Source organism: Pelodiscus sinensis, chromosome 10 (genome assembly GCF_049634645.1).
Source record: "Pelodiscus sinensis isolate JC-2024 chromosome 10, ASM4963464v1, whole genome shotgun sequence".
Lineage (NCBI taxonomy): Eukaryota > Metazoa > Chordata > Testudines > Trionychidae > Pelodiscus > Pelodiscus sinensis.
The window spans coordinates 2,965,846-2,982,445 of record NC_134720.1 but is presented as its reverse complement, the minus strand read 5'-3'; the positions used below and the strand labels follow the sequence as shown (position 1 = coordinate 2,982,445).

Sequence of the window (16,600 nt, the reverse complement as noted above, 5' to 3'; positions counted from 1 at the left end):
TGTGGGCCCCCCTACGCTCTGGGGTGGGGCCAAAAATGAAGGGTTCAGTGTGTGGGAGGGGCTGCCAAGAAGCAGGCTTGAGGTACGGAGTCTGAGCAGGATGAGGAGCACAGCAGTGGGCTGGGAGGGGGGCCCTGAAACTCGGGGGCTGGATCTAGACAAGCCAGGGGCCGCATCCATCCTCCAGGCCTTAGGTTCCCCACCCCTGGTTTAATCAATACAGCTCATGCCTTAAGAGCTGCACTCTGTGCTCATCTCATTACAGACTCACATAGGCACAGAGATTAGATACACCTTACCACTGCCCTTTGAATGCTTATTTGTAATCACCATGGTGGGAATGGGGTGGGGTTAGATGTTAAAGTAAAAAAAAGAATAAGTTAAAAATTACTTAGAAAAAAGTTAGATGTCTGCACACTGTCTTTGATAGGATAACAAGTCTCGTGGATAAGGGAGACGCGGTGGACATGGTTTACAGGCAGTCCCTGGGTTACGTACAAGATAGGGACTGTAGGTTTGTTCTTAAGTTGAATCTGTATGTAAGTCGGAACTGGCGTCCAGATTCAGACACTGCTGAAACTGACCGCCAGTTCTGACTTACATACAGAATCAACTTAAGAACCCCAAGCATCCCCAAGTCAGCTGCTGCTGAAACTGATCAGCGGCTGATTCCAGGAAGCCCGGGGCAGAGCAACTCTGCCTGGGGCTTCCTGTAGTCAGCGCTGGTCAGTTTCAGCAGCAGCTGACTTGGGGATGCCTGGGGCAGAGCAGCTGGGGTGCTGCTGGGTTGCTCCAGTAGCACCGCTCCTCAGCGCTACTGGACCAACCCAGCAGCACCCCAGCTGCTCTGCCCCAGGCGTCCTGATTCAGCCGCTGCTGAAACTGACCAGCCACTGCTGAAACTGACCAGCCGCTGCTGAATCAGGACGCCTGGGGCAGAGCAGCTGGGGTGCTGCCGGGTTGGTCCAGTAGCGCCCAGAGCGGCGCTGCGGGACTAACCGGCAGCGCCCCAGCTGCTCTGCCACAGGCGTCCGGAGAAAAGCCTAGTCTGCTGGGGGGGGGGGGGGGCATACTAGCTGCGCCACCCCCACCCCAGCAGACCAGGAAGACGCGGGCGGCGGACCGAGACGCACCGCGGTCCCGCCGCCTGGGTCCTCCGCGGCTTTGTTCCCAGTCTCCCTGGTCTGCTGGAGACCAGCAGACCAGGGAGACGGGGAGCAAAGCCTCTGAGGACGCCGGCAGCGGGACAGTTGACTGAGGGGGGACAAGATAGCAGTTTTCAAGTATCTGAAAGGGTGTCACAAGGAGGAGGGAGAAAAATTGTTCTCCTTGGCCTCTGAGGATAGAACAAGAAGCAATGGGCTTAAATTGCAGCATGGGAGGTTTAGGTTGGACATTAAGAAAAACGTCCTGCGTGTCAGGGTGGTTAAACACTGCAATAAATCGCCCAGGGAGGTTGTGGAATCTCCATCACTGGAGATATCTCAGAGCAGGTTAGACAGGACATCTATCAGGGATGGTCTAATGGTGCTTGGTCCTGCCCTGAGGGCAGGGGACTCGACTTGATCTCTCGAGGTCCCTTCCAAGTCTAGGATTCTGTGAATCTGTGGTTATTATAGTGGCCCACGGGCTATCCAAGACCAGGGCCCCATTGTGCCAGGCCCTGTACAAATGGAGTAACAGTCCCTGCCCTGTCCATGCACCAGACAGTCGCAGGAAAGGTGTCGCTCACACACGCAGGGTGGACAATGTGAGAGCAGCAAAGCGCATCGTCGTGCCCGGATTTTGTTCCGCCCACATTCCAGGTGAACGTATGTCCGAGAAGCAGGGGCTGGCTCCGTGGCCGGGGGCTGCACCCAAAGACGATGCCGGAGAGTAACGGGCGTCCCTGCGTCCTGACCCTCACTGCGCAGACCCCAACGCCGCTCGCCGCGTGTCAACGCCTGCGTCACACACAACCCCAACCCCTCCCCCACAGCCCCTCGCCTGTCACCCCCCCACACCCCACGCTTGTGTCACACACAACCCCAACCCCTCCCCCACAGCCCCACGCCTGTCACCCCCCCACACCCCCACGCCTGTGTCACACACAACCCCAACCCCTCCCCCACAGCCCCACGCCTGTCACCCCCCACACCCCCACGCCTGTCACACACAACCCCAACCCTCCCCCACAGCCCCACGCCTGTCACCCCCCCACACCCCCACGCCTGTGTCACACACAACCCCAACCCCTCCCCCACGCCCCCATGCCTGTCACCCCCCACACCCCCTCGCCTGTGTCACACACAACCCCAACCCCTCCCCCACAGCCCCTCGCCTGTCACCCCCCCACACCCCCACGCCTGTGTCACACACAACCCCAACCCCTCCCCCACAGCCCCACGCCTGTCACCCCCCCACACCCCCACGCCTGTGTCACACACAACCCCAACCCCTCCCCCACAGCCCCACCCCTGTCTCACCCCCCCCCATGCCTGGCGCCGCGCGGGGGGGGGGCGGATCCATTGCTCGGGCCTGTCGCCATGACGAGCGGCACGTTCCACGACCGCGCCACGTGACTCCGCTTGCGGCACGTGCGGCCCGCGGGGGGGGGGGCAGGAGCGGGTCCCCCCGCCAGGACCGAGGGGCGCGGGGGGGGGGGGGTCTGACCTTGCGCGTCCCCCCCGCTGGTGAGCACCGCCAGGGCCAGGCCGGCCCCCGCCATCCGCAGCTTCTCCAGCTCCAGCGCCGCCGCCATCGCGCCGGGCCCGCTCCGCCCGCCCCGGCCCCGCCCACCGCCTGATGACGTCACCCGCCCCCCGCCTGCAGCCCCCCCACCCCGCCTGCTGACGTCACCTGCAGCCCCCCCACTCCACCTGCTGACGTCACCCGCCCCCGCCTGCAGCCCCCCCACCCCGCCTGCTGACGTCACCTGCAGCCCCCCCACTCCACCTGCTGACGTCACCCGCCCCCCACCTGCCCTCTGCTGAGGCAAGCCTATGTCTCTGCAGGACGTGTCCCTGGGGGGGGCTCCCTGTGCCCAAGTCCCATTGACTCTCCCCTGGGTATCCAGCCCCTCCCTGCCCCAAAGTGCAAAGTGCCCCCATGTACCAGCCCATCTTAAACCCCCAGCGCCCACCCAGCCCGGCTCTTGGTCTATGGCACGAGAGAAGGGAGATTCAGCTAGAAACAACCGATGGAAACAACTGGGACTATAACTAGGGCTGGCAATTAACTGCAATTCATTAACTGGTTAAAAAGTGAATTGTCATTAACCACCGTTTTAACTGCACTTTAAACAACAGAATACCAATTGAAATCCATAGTTTAGATCTTTTTCTGCATGATATACTGGTTTCGGTTACAAAACAGAATACAAAGTGCACAGCGCTCACTTGATATTATAGTTAATACAAATAATTGCTCTGTTAAAATGAGAAAAGAAACCTTATTTTTCAGTTTATCTCATAGAAGTACTATAAGGCAATCTCTTTGTCATGGAAGTGCAATTTACAAACGTAGGGGCTTTTTTGTTACACAACTGCACTCAAAATCAAAGAACAATGTAACACTTTAGCGCTTTCAAGTCCACTCAGTCCTACTTCTTGATCAGCCAACCGCTAAGACAAAAATGTTGTGGGAGATAACGCCTCCCATTTCTTGTTTACCGTGTCATCTAAAAGCAAGGTATTTACGTGCCGGACATGCTAAACATTTATATGCCCCTTCGTGCTTTGGCCACCATTCCAGATAACAGGAGTTCATGCTGATGATGTTCATTAAAAAATTGCGTGAATTAAATTTGTGAGTGGCCTCCTTCTTGGGGAGAGACGTGGATGTCTCCTGTTCTGTTTTACCCACATGTTGCTATATATTTCATATTATAACAGTCTTGGATGGTGACCCAGCACCTGTTCATTTTAAGAATACTTTAACTGCCGATTTGACAAAATGCAAAGGTACCGATATGAGATTTCTAGAGATAGCTACTACACTTGACCAAGGTTTAAGAATCTGAAATGCCTTCCAAAATGCAAGTAGGAGGAGGTGTGGAGTATGCTGTCAGAAGTCTTCAAAAAACAACATGCCGGTAGGGAAACTACAGAATCCCAATCCCACCCGCCCCCTCAAAACATCAGCCTTTTGTAGGCGGCATCTGATCGTAATCGAGCAGAACCTATCAAGCAGCCTGGACACATCCTCCGGGATGGTGGTTGAAGCCTAAATGAGCATATTTACAGGTGACCCTGGAACCAAGAAGTGGACGGGTTTTTTTGCACATAATCCCACACTTACATGTTCTGCTGTCATGCTAAAGAGACTGCAGTATAGTACCTGCATGAGGTGACTGGAAAAATACTTTTATTTTTTATAGTGCAAATATTTTTAATAAAGAAATATAAAGCGAGTACTGTGCAGTCGGTGTTGTAACTGAAATCGGTGTATTTGAAAATGTCGAAAATATCCACAAGTATTTACATGAATGGCATTCTATTGTTCAGCAGCATCATTCATCTCACAATTCATTTTGCGATTAAATAATGTGATTGTGATTCTTTTCATCGCATGATGAAGGGTGATTTGAATTGTTTGACAGTCCTATTGATAATATAAAACAGCATCCTAGAGCAAGCATGAGGGCCCACATTTATGGACAGTTCCCTTGTCTAGCTAGTGCAGTAGGGTCCCCCCCCCACTCCTACGCCCCCCAAAAGTTCAGCTTGTTGCAAAGGTGACTGGCATCCTATGAACCCAAGCAAACAGCTCAGAACGCCTTGCTCAGGCTTAGAAACGCTTGCCCCTCGGATTTCAAGCAGAGCAGGAATAAAATTTCTTCTGTTCGGTCTTTTTTATCCTTTGGCCCAGAGTTCAGACGGACAGAAGACGGGCCAGAGCCCGCCTCCTCTTCATGCAAGAGGGACAGGCAATTGACAGCCTTTCTTCTTCCACGCTGCACAATGGCTCGTTTGATGTCAATGAACTCTCTTGTCTGCGGGCCCAGCACTCTGCACTAATTAATGCTGCTTTGCTGTTGGTGGGGAGAGTGGGGGGTGGGAGTTACGCACTTACCGAGCGAACCTTCACTATTGCTCCCCATGGGGTTCAGATCGGTGAGACTACTCCACGCAGCGTCCCCAAAAAACCTGTTCGTAAGATCTAACTGCTAATCACGTCCTTGTGGACTCAGCCTCTAGGTTCACAATGTGAACACGCTGGTTTCCGGCTAGCAAACTGGTGGCGATCGAGGGAGGTCCTGGGTGACCGGGAAAAGGCAAACGTGGTGCCCCTCTTTAGAAAAGGGAAGAAGGAGAATCCAGGGAACTACAGAGCAATGAACCTCACCGCAGTCCCTGGAAAAATCCTGGAGCAGACCCTTGAGGAAGGTGATCGGGAAACAGCCAACATGGATTCACCAAGGACAAGTCCTGCCTGACCAACCCGATTGCCTTCTATGATGGGGTACCTGGCCCTGTGGCTATGGGGAAAGCGGTGGGTGTGATATACCTTGACTTTAGCAAAGCTTTGGATCTGGTCTCCCGCAGTATTGTTGCCAGCAAGGTAGAGAAGTGTGGCTTGGATGAAAGGACTGCAAGGTGGCTAGACAGCTGGCTAGATCGCGGGGCTCGACCAGCTGTGATCAACGGCTTGATGTCTAGTTGGCAGCAGGAATCAAGTGGATTGCTCCAGGGGTTGGTCCTGGGACTGGTTTTGTTCAACACCTTTATGAAGGATCGGGACGAGGGGATGGATTGCACCCTCAGCAAGTTTGCGGATGACACTAAGCTGGGGGAGAGGTAGATACATTGGAGGGCAGGGATAGGGTCCAGAGTGACCTGGACACATTGGAGGATTGGGCCACAAGAAATCTGACGAGGTTCAACAAGGACAAGTGCAGAGTCCTGCCCTTGGGATAAAGAATCCCAAATACTGTTACAGGCTGGGGACCGACTGGCTAAGCAGCAGTTCTGCAGAAAAGGACCTGGGGATTACAGTGGATGAGAAGCTGGAGATGAGCCAACAGGGCGCCCTTGTAGCCATGAAGGCTAACGGCATATCGGGCTGCATGAGCAGGAGCATTGCCAGCAGATCCAGGGAAGTGATGATTCCCCTTTTGTTCAGCTCTGGGGAGGCCACATCTGGAGTGTTGTGTCCAGGTCTGGGCCCCCCACTACAGAAAGGATGTGGACGCATCGGAGAGGGTCCAGCGGAGGGCACCAAAAACAATGAGGGGGCTGGAGCGCTTGACCCAAGAGGAGAGGCTGAGGGATTTGGGTTTGTTTAGTCCACAGAAGAGAAGAGTGAGGGGGGATTTGGTAGCAGCCTTCAACTACCCAAAAGGGGCAGAACGAGGAGCCATGGTCTCAAGTTGCAGTGGGGGAGGTCTAGGTTGGAGTTTAGGACAAACGATTTCCCTAGGAGGGTGGGGAAGCGCTGGGCTGGGTTCCCTAGGGAGCTGGTGGAATCTCCATCTCTGGAAATTTTAAAGTCCCGGCTTGACAAGCCCCGGCTGGGATGATGAGTAGGGGGCTGGCGCTGCCTTGGGCAGGGGGTTGAATTCAGCGGGCTCCTGAGGTCTCTTCAAACCCTCTGATGGCTCATTTGTCAGTGCTCCGGGAAGCCTAGGAGCCTGGGCATGAACTGGCCCGGCCTGCCAGCACATTCTGGCAGCAGTGCTGGACTCAAAATCTTAATCACTTGCCAAATTAATTGGAGCAACTCATCTGTGTTCCAGGGCACCAGCTCTCTGCGGGGGGGATGGTCCGCGCTGAGTGTCACAGCTCACCCCTCCGCCCCTTCCTGCCCCCAGGTGTCTGCCTCTGTGGCCTACCTGGCTGAGAGTGGAGTTTGGCACGTCTCCCATTGGCTGCCGGGGACCCCAGTGCATCGCCTCTGCAGGACGGTTGACTTGCCACTCGTGGCTGCGTGTGGCAGAGCCGCTCTCTCTACTCTACCGCCCCCTGCTGGCCGCTCCCATGCTATGTTGGCCCACCTCGCACGACTCAGCCCTCCAGCCAAGTCACGGTTTAGTGCAGTGGTTCCCAAACGGTTCAGCATCACGCCTCCCTTTTTGATTTTTGAAAAACCCTCAAACCCCCCCTCCAAAAAAATTGCAGCAGAACTTGTTGAGCAAAAAGAAAAAAAAGAAAAAAAGGGAACTGACCGGGGTAGCAAAACTTGATGGGGAGGGAGGGATGAGTCCCCTCGCGCCCCCCCTGGAATTTCTTCATGCCCCCCAGTTTGGGAACCCATGGTTTAGTGCCTCCCCTTCCAGAGTCACAGGGTCCAACAAACAGCAATCTTCAGCCCCCGCTCTGGGCCCTGTGTCTTTGCACCCTCTTGGGGCAGGGCTTTCAAATATCTCGATCCCTTATACTGGGGGCTTCACGCCACCTTCCCAGAGGCTGGGAGGGGAACCACCCCAGGGTCCAGGCCAGGGACCCGGGGACAAGCAGCCAAGCTCTGCCCCATCAGCCGCCTTGCCGCTGCTTTCCTGGGCTCCCTCCTATCATTGGCCTTTCCTCGGGCCTCTCCCCTGCCTCTTTCTGGGCTCGTGGTGATGCAGAACATGGGCCGGGTTCCTCCCCAGACTAGGTCTGCTCCCTGGGCGTGGCTCAGGGGCACCCCCAGCAGTGTGCTCCCATCTGTGAGGTGCAGGGACCTTCCCTCCTTCCCCGGGCGAGCGTTGCCAACTGTCCGATCCCAGAAACCCAAACACCCTTGCCCAGCCCAAGCCCTTCCCCAAGATCCCTCCATCCCCCTTCCTCCATCGCCGGCTCTCCCCCGCCCTCAGTCACCCCTCCCACTGGGCTGGAGGTGTGGGCTCTGAGGTGGGGCTGGAAACAAGGAATTCAGGTGTTGGGGGGGGGGGGGCTCTGGGCTGGGGGTTGGGGCATGGGAGGGGGTGAGGTCTGCGGAGTCCAACTTACCTCAGGCGGCTCCCAAGAAACACCGACGTGTCCCTCTGGCTCTGCTCCTAGGCAGCTCCCAGCTAACGGAGGGGGAGCGCATGGAGCCCCCCCAGCAGCCTAGAAGCTGGAGAAACATGCTGGCCGCTTCCTGGGAGCCACGTAGAGCGGGGCAGGGATCCCGACAGCCCCACCGATTGGACTTTTAATGGCCCTGTCAACGGTGCTGGCCAAGGCTGCCAGGGTCTTAGGAGTTCTGGTCGAAAACCGGATGCCTGGCAACCCTACCCCAGGCTTCCTGCTCCCTACCCAGCCGTCCCCTCCCTACGAGCGGGAGAGTGGCGTCGAGTCACTTCCTCTCTCCCCGCAGCCTCAGCATCTTCTTGGGTCTGAGGCACAGTCAGTGGCTCACGTCCTGCGTCGGCGCCTGCCTGGACTCCCTAGACCGGCGATGACTTCCGGCCCTTCTCCTTCTCTGGTCTTTTTACAGCGCTGAAGAATAGCTTTTGGAACTGGGTCCATTTGCCTTGTACTGTAAAACCTGCCGTAGCGACCGCCTCTGAAGGCAGACCCACCTGTCAGGAGTAACTTGGTCATGGAATTTTCCTCCTAAGATTTGACTCTGAAGAGCAACCCCCTTTCATCTGTGACCCGGGACCATCATTTCTTCCTCTCTTTGGAGCTGTGTGTCCAGCCAGCAGCTGCTGATCTCTGCTCTGCCTTCCGAGCTGCGTGGCTGGAAAGCAGCGGCTGCTGGCTGGGTGCCCAGCTCTAAGACAGCCACCCTTACGTCTCCGCTGCTGTGGGCTGCGGCGCTGCCTTCAGAACGGCGCACCTAGGCAGCCGCTGCCGCTCTCTGGCCAGCCTGCTCTGAAGGCAGCAAACCTTTGAAGAGAGCCCCTCTTACAAGCAGCCATTTTTGTTAACGCCGCTGAGTGGCTGGTTTGAATGTATTCTGGACAGGTGCTTCAAAGAACATTGCATTACTCTACGGCTTCGGCATTTGCCATATAACTATCTCCGGTCACTGGGACAGGCTTTATAATTCTCTACGATATGAGCTGTTATTTCCTCGACCGTCCATGTTTTGAAAGCTGCGTTTAAACAAAGACATTAATTATCTTACCCATTACAAAGATAGCTTCCCCAACGATCACCTCTAACATCATTAGCTCCCAGACATTAACCTCCCCCCATCCCCCTTCTGTTCTGAAATTTGATTTCTCCTTTTCATGTGTGTTCATTTTTTTAAATTGTATCCTTTGGTATATATGGTCATGCCAATTTTCTTCCACTATTTCATCTGAGGAAGTGGGTCTGGCCCACGAAAACTCATCGTCTAATAAACCATCTTGTTAGTCTTTCAAGTGCTACATAGTCCTGTTCTTTACCTTGGTTAATTAGCACTAGATGATTATTAAATTCACAATGACTGTTAACAGAGTCACTTCCCTCTTCCTCTCCGGGCCTTGGATCATGTCCATATTTTCCACCCTTGGGCGTACTTCACAGAGCGTTCCCCCCTGCACCTCACATGCCCACATTCTTGCCATATCTTCCTTCGCTCGGTTCTGATTAAGGCTTCTGATTCCAGTTTGCTTGCGGGCATCGCTAGGTCAGCTTGTGCGTGCGGAATGGCATTTTTGTGTGTTGCCAGCTATCTCTCCGTGCTCTGAGATCCGGGATATTACTCGGGTTACATGCCAGCCAGCGGCGCTAATTCAGCTGTTAGCCGTAACATTTCATTCCTGCTGTCAGACTCATCCTTGCGCGGTGCCTGCCGCCCTGATAAGGAATCGGGCAGGACGGCCAAAGCAGCTGGCTGCATCCCAGTTAGGGCCAGCAACATCCCTGTCAGTTCAGCTGTACAGACGGGAGATGAAATCAGTGAGTGCCTGATTGTGGGAACACAGACAGCTGAGCCCCGAGTCGGGGCGCTGGGCCTGGGGGCCATGGGCCCACCACGCTGAAAAGGGGAGGGTTGTGCCGGCCGATTTTTACAGGCCGTAAGGGCAAACAATGGGGAGGAGTGGGAGGGAGCCTCAGGAGGAAGGGATAGTGCAAGGAGGATCCTTAAGGGAAGGAGCAGAGTGAAGTTGGGCTGAGGGAGACGGGGCGAGGAAGGGGCTTGGGGGAGACGGGGTGAGGCAGGGGTGGGGGGAGAAGGCGAGGCAGGGGCTGGGGGAGAAGGTGAGGCAGGGGTTAGGGGAGACAGGGCGAGGAAGGGGCTTGCGGAGAAGGGGTGAGGCAGGGGCTCGGGGTTAAGGCAGGGCTCAGGGAGAAGGGGCGGTGGCTGGGGGGAAGGGGTGGCTTGGTGGCAGGGTGGCAGGGATGGGGCAGCGTGGGGGGGTCATGGTTCAGCTGCCCGCGCTCCTCGCTTTAGGAAGCTTTCACCGCTCTGCCTCCAGCACCCATTTGGCAGGAGCACCCCGCGTACGGCTGCGATGGTCCTTTTTTAACGCCCATCGTTTGCTTCCACGTCCCTTGGCTGTCTGCGGGGCCGGGCACGGGGGCTCCAGCTACAATATTTTCCTGCTGCTCTAGATTTTGGCTTCTTTTCATTGAGATTTGCCCGCTCCCTCCCCCTCCTCGCCTGAGCAACATGGCACTGAAGCCCCGTCCATGGGTGTGCGCTACCTCCGGGCCCTCCTGCTCCCTGGACCGCTGGCCAGTGACAGCGCCTCTGGCACGCACGGGGGCATCCGAGTTGTTCCCTTCGCCGACCTAAGGCCCAATGAGAGCTCTAGGTGCGCCGTGCCGTGCAGCATTGGCTGCCTTCTCCTATCAGCTCCCCGGCCGGCGCCTTCCTCGGGTTGCTAACCAGCTAACCATGCAAACCCAAATACCCCCCCCCCAGCCTTCCCGGAGGGCCTCCGCCTGCCTCATCGCTCCCCGAGGCCCTGCTCTGCTCTGCTCCCTCTAAGCCCCTGCTTCTCTTCCATGCTCTGCCCCCACCCTCACGCACTTTCACCCGCCTTGGGTAGGGGGCTGCAGTGTGGCAGGGGGCACTGGGGTTGGGGTACATCGGGGGTGCAGGGAGCAGGTTCTGGGAGGGGGCTCAGGGCTGGAGTTGGGGTGTGGGAGGGGTTGCGGGGTGCAGGCACTGGAAGGGAGTCTGGGTGTGGGAGGGGGTTCAGGGCGGGGGAGGGGATTGGCTGAGGTGTGCAGGCCCCAGCTGAGTGCTGCTTCCCTGGGGTGGCTCTCAGCTGCTGGTGCAGTGGGGCTAAGGCAAGCGGCCTGCCTGCCCTGGCCCTGTGCTGCTTCTGGAAGCGGTTGGCACGTCCCTGAGGCTGCGAGGGAAGGGGGGTAGCCGGCTCCATCCACTGCCCCTGCGGCTCCCAATGGCCGCAGTCTCCTGCAGAGTCAGCACTCACTTCGGGGGCGGTCCGTGGAGACCCTCCCCCACATCTCTCAGGGGACGCAGGGACGTGCCAACCACTTCGAGAGCCTGCTGTGCTCCCGGACTTTTCGGGGCCCAAAGTCTCCGGGAGTGATTGGGCAACAAAACGGCGAATGAAATTCAACGTGGATACGTGTAAAGTAATGCACATCGGGAAAAATAACCCCGCTATACGTACAGTATGATGGGGGCTAATTTGGCTACGACAAATCAGGAAAGAGATCTTGGAGTTATCGTGGACAGTTCTCTGAAAACTTCCACGCAGTGTGCAGCAGCGGTCAAAAAGGCAAATAGGATGCTAGGAATTATTAGGAAAGGGATAGAAAATAAGACCCAGAATATCTTACTGCCCCTGTATAAAACTATGGTACGCCCACATCTTGAATACTGTGTACAGATGTGGTCTCCTCACCTCAAAAAAGATATTTTGGCCTTGGAAAGGGTTCAGAAAAGAGCAACTAAAATGATTAGGGGTTTGGAACGGGTCCCATATGAGGAGAGGTTAAAGCGACTGGGACTTTTCAGTTTAGAAAAGAGGAGACTGAGGGGGGATAGGATAGAGGTCTATAAAATCATGAGTGGTGTGGAGAGGGCAAATAAAGAAAAGTTATTTATTAGTTCTCATAATAGAAGAACTAGAGGACACCAGATGAAGTTAATGGGTAGCAGGTTTAAAACTAATAAAAGAAAGTTCTTCTTCACACAGCGCATAGTTAACCTGTGGAACTCCTTGCCAGAGGAGGCTGTGAAGGCTAGGACTATAACAGAGTTTAAAGAGAAGCTGGATAAATTCATGGAGGTCAGGTCCATAAAAGGCTATTAGCCAGGGGATAAAATGGTGTCCTTGGTGTCTGTTTGTCAGAGGCTGGAGAGGGATGGCAGGAGACAAATCACTTGATCATTGTCTTCGGTCCACCCTCTCTGGGGCACCTGGTGCTGGCCACTGTGGGCAGACAGGATACTGGGCTAGATGAACCTTTGGTCTGACCCAGGACGGCCGTTCTTATGTTCTTATGAGGAAGACCCCCACTCTGGGAGACTCCTGGTAGAGCCAGGACGGTTGGCAGCCCTAGTGGTTCCAGGGATACTTTTCTGTAAGTTGCATCTCTGCACTTACGGTCCCTTCAGACGAGCTCACCTAAGAATTGGTCCCTTTTTGCTGTCCTCAACAGCTGGGCATATACGTGTGTACGAGAGAGAGAGAGAGAGAGAGAATTTCCTCTCTTTTGAGTCATGCGGGATGAAGATCATTCCCTCCGTTTGCCACCGGAGAACGTGAAGCCCTACCCGTTCCCCCGCACTGTACCCTGCCATACGTCCCTGCTGCACGCGTCCCTCTGGCAGCCTCATCAGCCAATCACGCAAGGCCTGACTGCTCGTGTCTCCTTTGTGAGGTCGTTTACCACGATGCTAAAAGGGTGGGGCCAGCCATCCCCCCTGTAAATTCCATTGGTCCCAGAGCGGCGGGTGGAAAAGACTTTCCCCGCCTGACCGTGCACAATGCTCTTGCCTCCGCAACCCCTTCGCCACCTGCACGTTCTTTGTACAAAGCCCACGTGTCGGCACGATTCTTATTCATGCAGCGTGTTGTCACGGCGCCCGTGTTACCACCGATCCCTCTATTACATCCAAGGCCAAATGGCCTTTATACGATGCTCTAAGCAGGCCCCCAACACTGAACCGATAAGCAATTTGCCACATCACAGAGGCACAAAGCATTTGATCGGCTGCGTAGAAACGGGCTGAGCGCAGGACGCCTTACGCCTCACACTGAGCCCTTCTGAGTTTAGTTTGCGGACTCTTTACCAAACAGCAGGGGCCGCAGAAAGGGGGGTTATAACTTTGAAACGAAGACAGGCTTTGCCTTTCCACTTTTTGCCTGCCGAAAAGGTGAGCGACTGGGTGGAGAGGAGCGGACGGGGGCAGGTTCTCAGGGGGGAGCGATGGCGCAGGGGATGGGGCCTCGGGGAAAAGGATGGGCCCTTGGGGAGGGCAGGACCTGGGGGAAGGGCAGTGGGAAGGTGAGGCTTGGAAGGGAGGGATGACACAGCAGGTAGGGTCATGGGTTGGGTGTGGGCAGGAGCGGCCTGAGGCCGGCTGCAGCAGCTGGCGCCCCAGGCGGAAGGCGCGATCGGCGCCCCTGCCTGCACGGCCGTCAATGGCCATGACGTAATCACGGGGCGACGTTGTCATCGGGTGCCCGGGCCAGCGGCGCCCGAGGCAACTGCCTAGTTTGCCTAGGCTCAGGGCCACCCCCGGGTGTTGGTTTCTCCTTGGCTTTTTAGGGAGCTTCTGCTGCTCCTGTCAAACAAGTGATGTCACCGTCTTTGGCTAAAAACCAGCTTGTGACAATTCACCTTTGCTGCCAGGCTGAATCCCGAGCAGATTCACAGCCCTCTTCCTGCCCACGGCTCTTCCTCCCCTCCCTCCCGCTGCCCCACAGCTTTGCCTTAGCCCCTGGGGTCAGACAGGCCTGGATTTTGGAGCCGGGGCGGGAAGGGCCCCGTGGCTCTTTTCAAGACAGAGTCCCTTTGTCTTTTTTAAAACCATCTGCAGCCACCCCCCTCGCTCAGACGCCTTTTTAGAAACCTTCCCTTTTTCATTCCTTATCCTAGGAACCAGACGCCTTCCCTGCGTCCTTCCATCTGGCTTAGAAATTGGTATTTTCTAGGTCCCTTCCTCTTGCTCGTCGGGGCCCTGCCTTACCACACAGCTATTTCCTTAACCCCACGCAAGCCTCCTCGAAATCTTTCATTTCCGCTTTCTCCTTCCCCAGGGATGCCGCTTTGGGGGATCCACAGCACGCCGGCTTCTCCAGCACGCCCTTTGGCGGCTTTCGCAGTGGCCAGAAGGGTTTTGCTCTGGGATCCTTCACTTCCCTGGCATTCGGAGCGCCTGTCACGCTCCATCGCTGCGGAACCCGCTGTGCTCCAGCGCTTTCTCGTCACGCCTGCTGCTAATCTCGCCGGCGTCACTTTCTTTTCCCGAAACCTGCTGTGAGTTGGCTGGGTGCCTGAGGTCTAGGGCGTGCCTGGCCGCAGGAGCCCCAGGGAGTGAATTACTTGCCCCCCCCCAGCAGTTTCAGCTGGAGCGGTGCAGCGCTTCCGGGACTGCCTCCGGAGCCGGGTGAAAGTCAGCTAGTGCCCGTTCCGAACACCAGGCTGGCTTTGTGCAGCGCCGTGCCGTGGGCCCGAAGTGACAGCGTGTGGGTCTGGGATCGCAGAGCTCGGCTGCCTGGGGTCTAGGGCGCCTCATCGCCCCCTGCTGGGGGCCCACTCATGTGGGGAAGATCCCGATTTTCCTGGCTACACACGCTGGGAGATGCCAGGGCACAGCAGAAAAGGGCCAGCTGGTGGCGTGGCTGGTTTGACTGGTCATCCCTGCGTGTGGATAGCCCAGGGTGGGGTACGCCCCTTGGGAACAGAACCACGGCTGTGCGCTCTGCCCGGCGGGAGGGGCTGCGTGTGCCGGGGGCAGCAGCGGGACGTCCCAGCTGGAGAGGGACAGTCCGTGGGGAGCTGAGCAACTGGGCTGTCGGCCGGTCATTGCCTGACTCAGGCAGGGTGGGCCTGGGCTGCTCCGGAGGGCGAGTCCGGAGCCGGAGCGGGGAGCAGGCTTTTCCGTCCTGCCTGGAGGAGGCCACCCAGGGATCACTGTGCAGATCAGAGCCCCCTCGCAGGGGCCACAGCTCTTCCACAACGGGGGAAACCGAGGCACCGAGGCGCACGACTTGCCCAGAATCACACAAGGAGTCAGCAGCAGAGAGCGCCCTGCCTTAACACTCCTGCCTCTGTCCATCCCCCCAGCCTGCCCCCGGCAGAACCCAGAGCCTGGCTGGCCCACCCAGACGACACCCCCAGGCGAGCCTGGCTCCCCGCCCTCCGTTCAGCCCCTACGCGCACGGCTGGCAGCTGGGGTCAACCAACACCCCTCACGGGGGGAAGGCGCTGGTGGGGGCCCACCTTGGTGCAGATGCTCAGGGCCCCCAGAGTTTGGGGTTCCGGAACACTCCCCCCACCGGGGATAAGGCCCAGCCCCACGTCTGCTGGGGGAGCAGAGGGGAGCCAGGCCTGGGCTGGCAGAGACGGGTGTCGACAGCTGTGGAAACGGGACTGGAACAGAGCTGGAATTCCACTCCCACCCTCTCCCTCCCTGCCAGCCCCGGCTCCCCCCGGCTGCCCCGTGGCATTGCCCCTGCATCCACCTCCCCGGCAATCACGGGTGGCACGAGCGAACGCACAGTCAGCGAGCTGAAGAGAGGCCGTACGACGGTTCGAGCCAGCGCCCCGGAGGGTTAGCGACTTGTTTACAACTTTGAGAGCAAGGACTGTGGGCGCGGAGGAGACAAAATGGTACAGCAGGAGGCCACGGGCCCAGATAAGGAGGATTAATGGGAGGAACCTAATCCAGGCTACGCGACTGTTTATCGCCCGTGGCAAGGCCAGCAGAATCGGGTGGTGCGAACGGGCGGCTTCAAGATCAGTCGTGGTCACACCAGCAAAGAGGAGCGTATGCCATCACCCCACCCAGGCTGCGTGCGCCAGCGGATAACACCCCCCGGCTGGCCCCGGCCGAGGGAATATAGACCACACGTTGGAGTCCATCCCGTCGGCACATTGGGGTGACGGGCGTGTGGCCCTTCCACCTCCACCACATTAATCCACATTCCCTGGGGTCTGGCCAGCCCCCGGGAGTGCATGTTTGGGAGAGTCTTACGATTGGACTCAGAATTAGGCTGCTAAAATGAGACTTCGACTGTTGACGATTCAATTTAAACATTGCTTTTAACCTGCCTTTTAAGGGCTAATGCCTAGATATATAGATCGCTTTTGAAGCGGCTCCTGAATTACTTGCAATAAAGCTTCTTAAAGGTATAGCTGGGCTACTGCGGATCTGTTGGTCTGTGACGCAGATCAAAGGCCGTACAACAGCCTCTCTCCATCCCCCCAACCTGCCGCCAGCAGAACCCAGAGCCCTGGCTGGCCCACCCAGAGGACACCCCGCAGGCGAGCCTGGCTCCCTGCCCTCGGTTCAGCCCCTGCGCACACGTCTGGCAGCTGGGGGTCAACCAACACCCCCTCATGGGGGGAAGGCGCTGGTGGGGGCCCACCTTGGCTCTCCCACTTGGTGCAGATGCTCCGGGTCCCCAGAGTTTGGGTCTCTGGAATCCGCCCCCCGTCGGGGATAAGGCCCGGCCCCGTGTCTGCTGGGGGAGCAGAGGGGAGCCAGGGCAGAGCTGGCAGAGAAAGGGTGCCGGCAGCTGCGGAAATGGGAATGGAACAGAGCTGTAATAACAGAGCTAGAATAACAC

General features: G+C 57.2%; 1 protein-coding gene across 1 annotated transcript in view; it reads right to left on the bottom strand.

Moving 5' to 3' along the window:
* Positions 1-2,797, bottom strand: part of LOC102450200 (ATP-dependent 6-phosphofructokinase, liver type) — a 29,695-nt gene extending 26,898 nt beyond the window's left edge. The window contains exon 1 of the mRNA XM_075937309.1: positions 2,653-2,797. Within this exon, the coding sequence (XP_075793424.1) occupies positions 2,653-2,740 (88 nt within the window). The 5' untranslated portion in view covers positions 2,741-2,797. The remainder of the gene's footprint in view (positions 1-2,652) is intronic.
* Between the last annotated feature and the right edge of the window lie 13,803 nt (positions 2,798-16,600).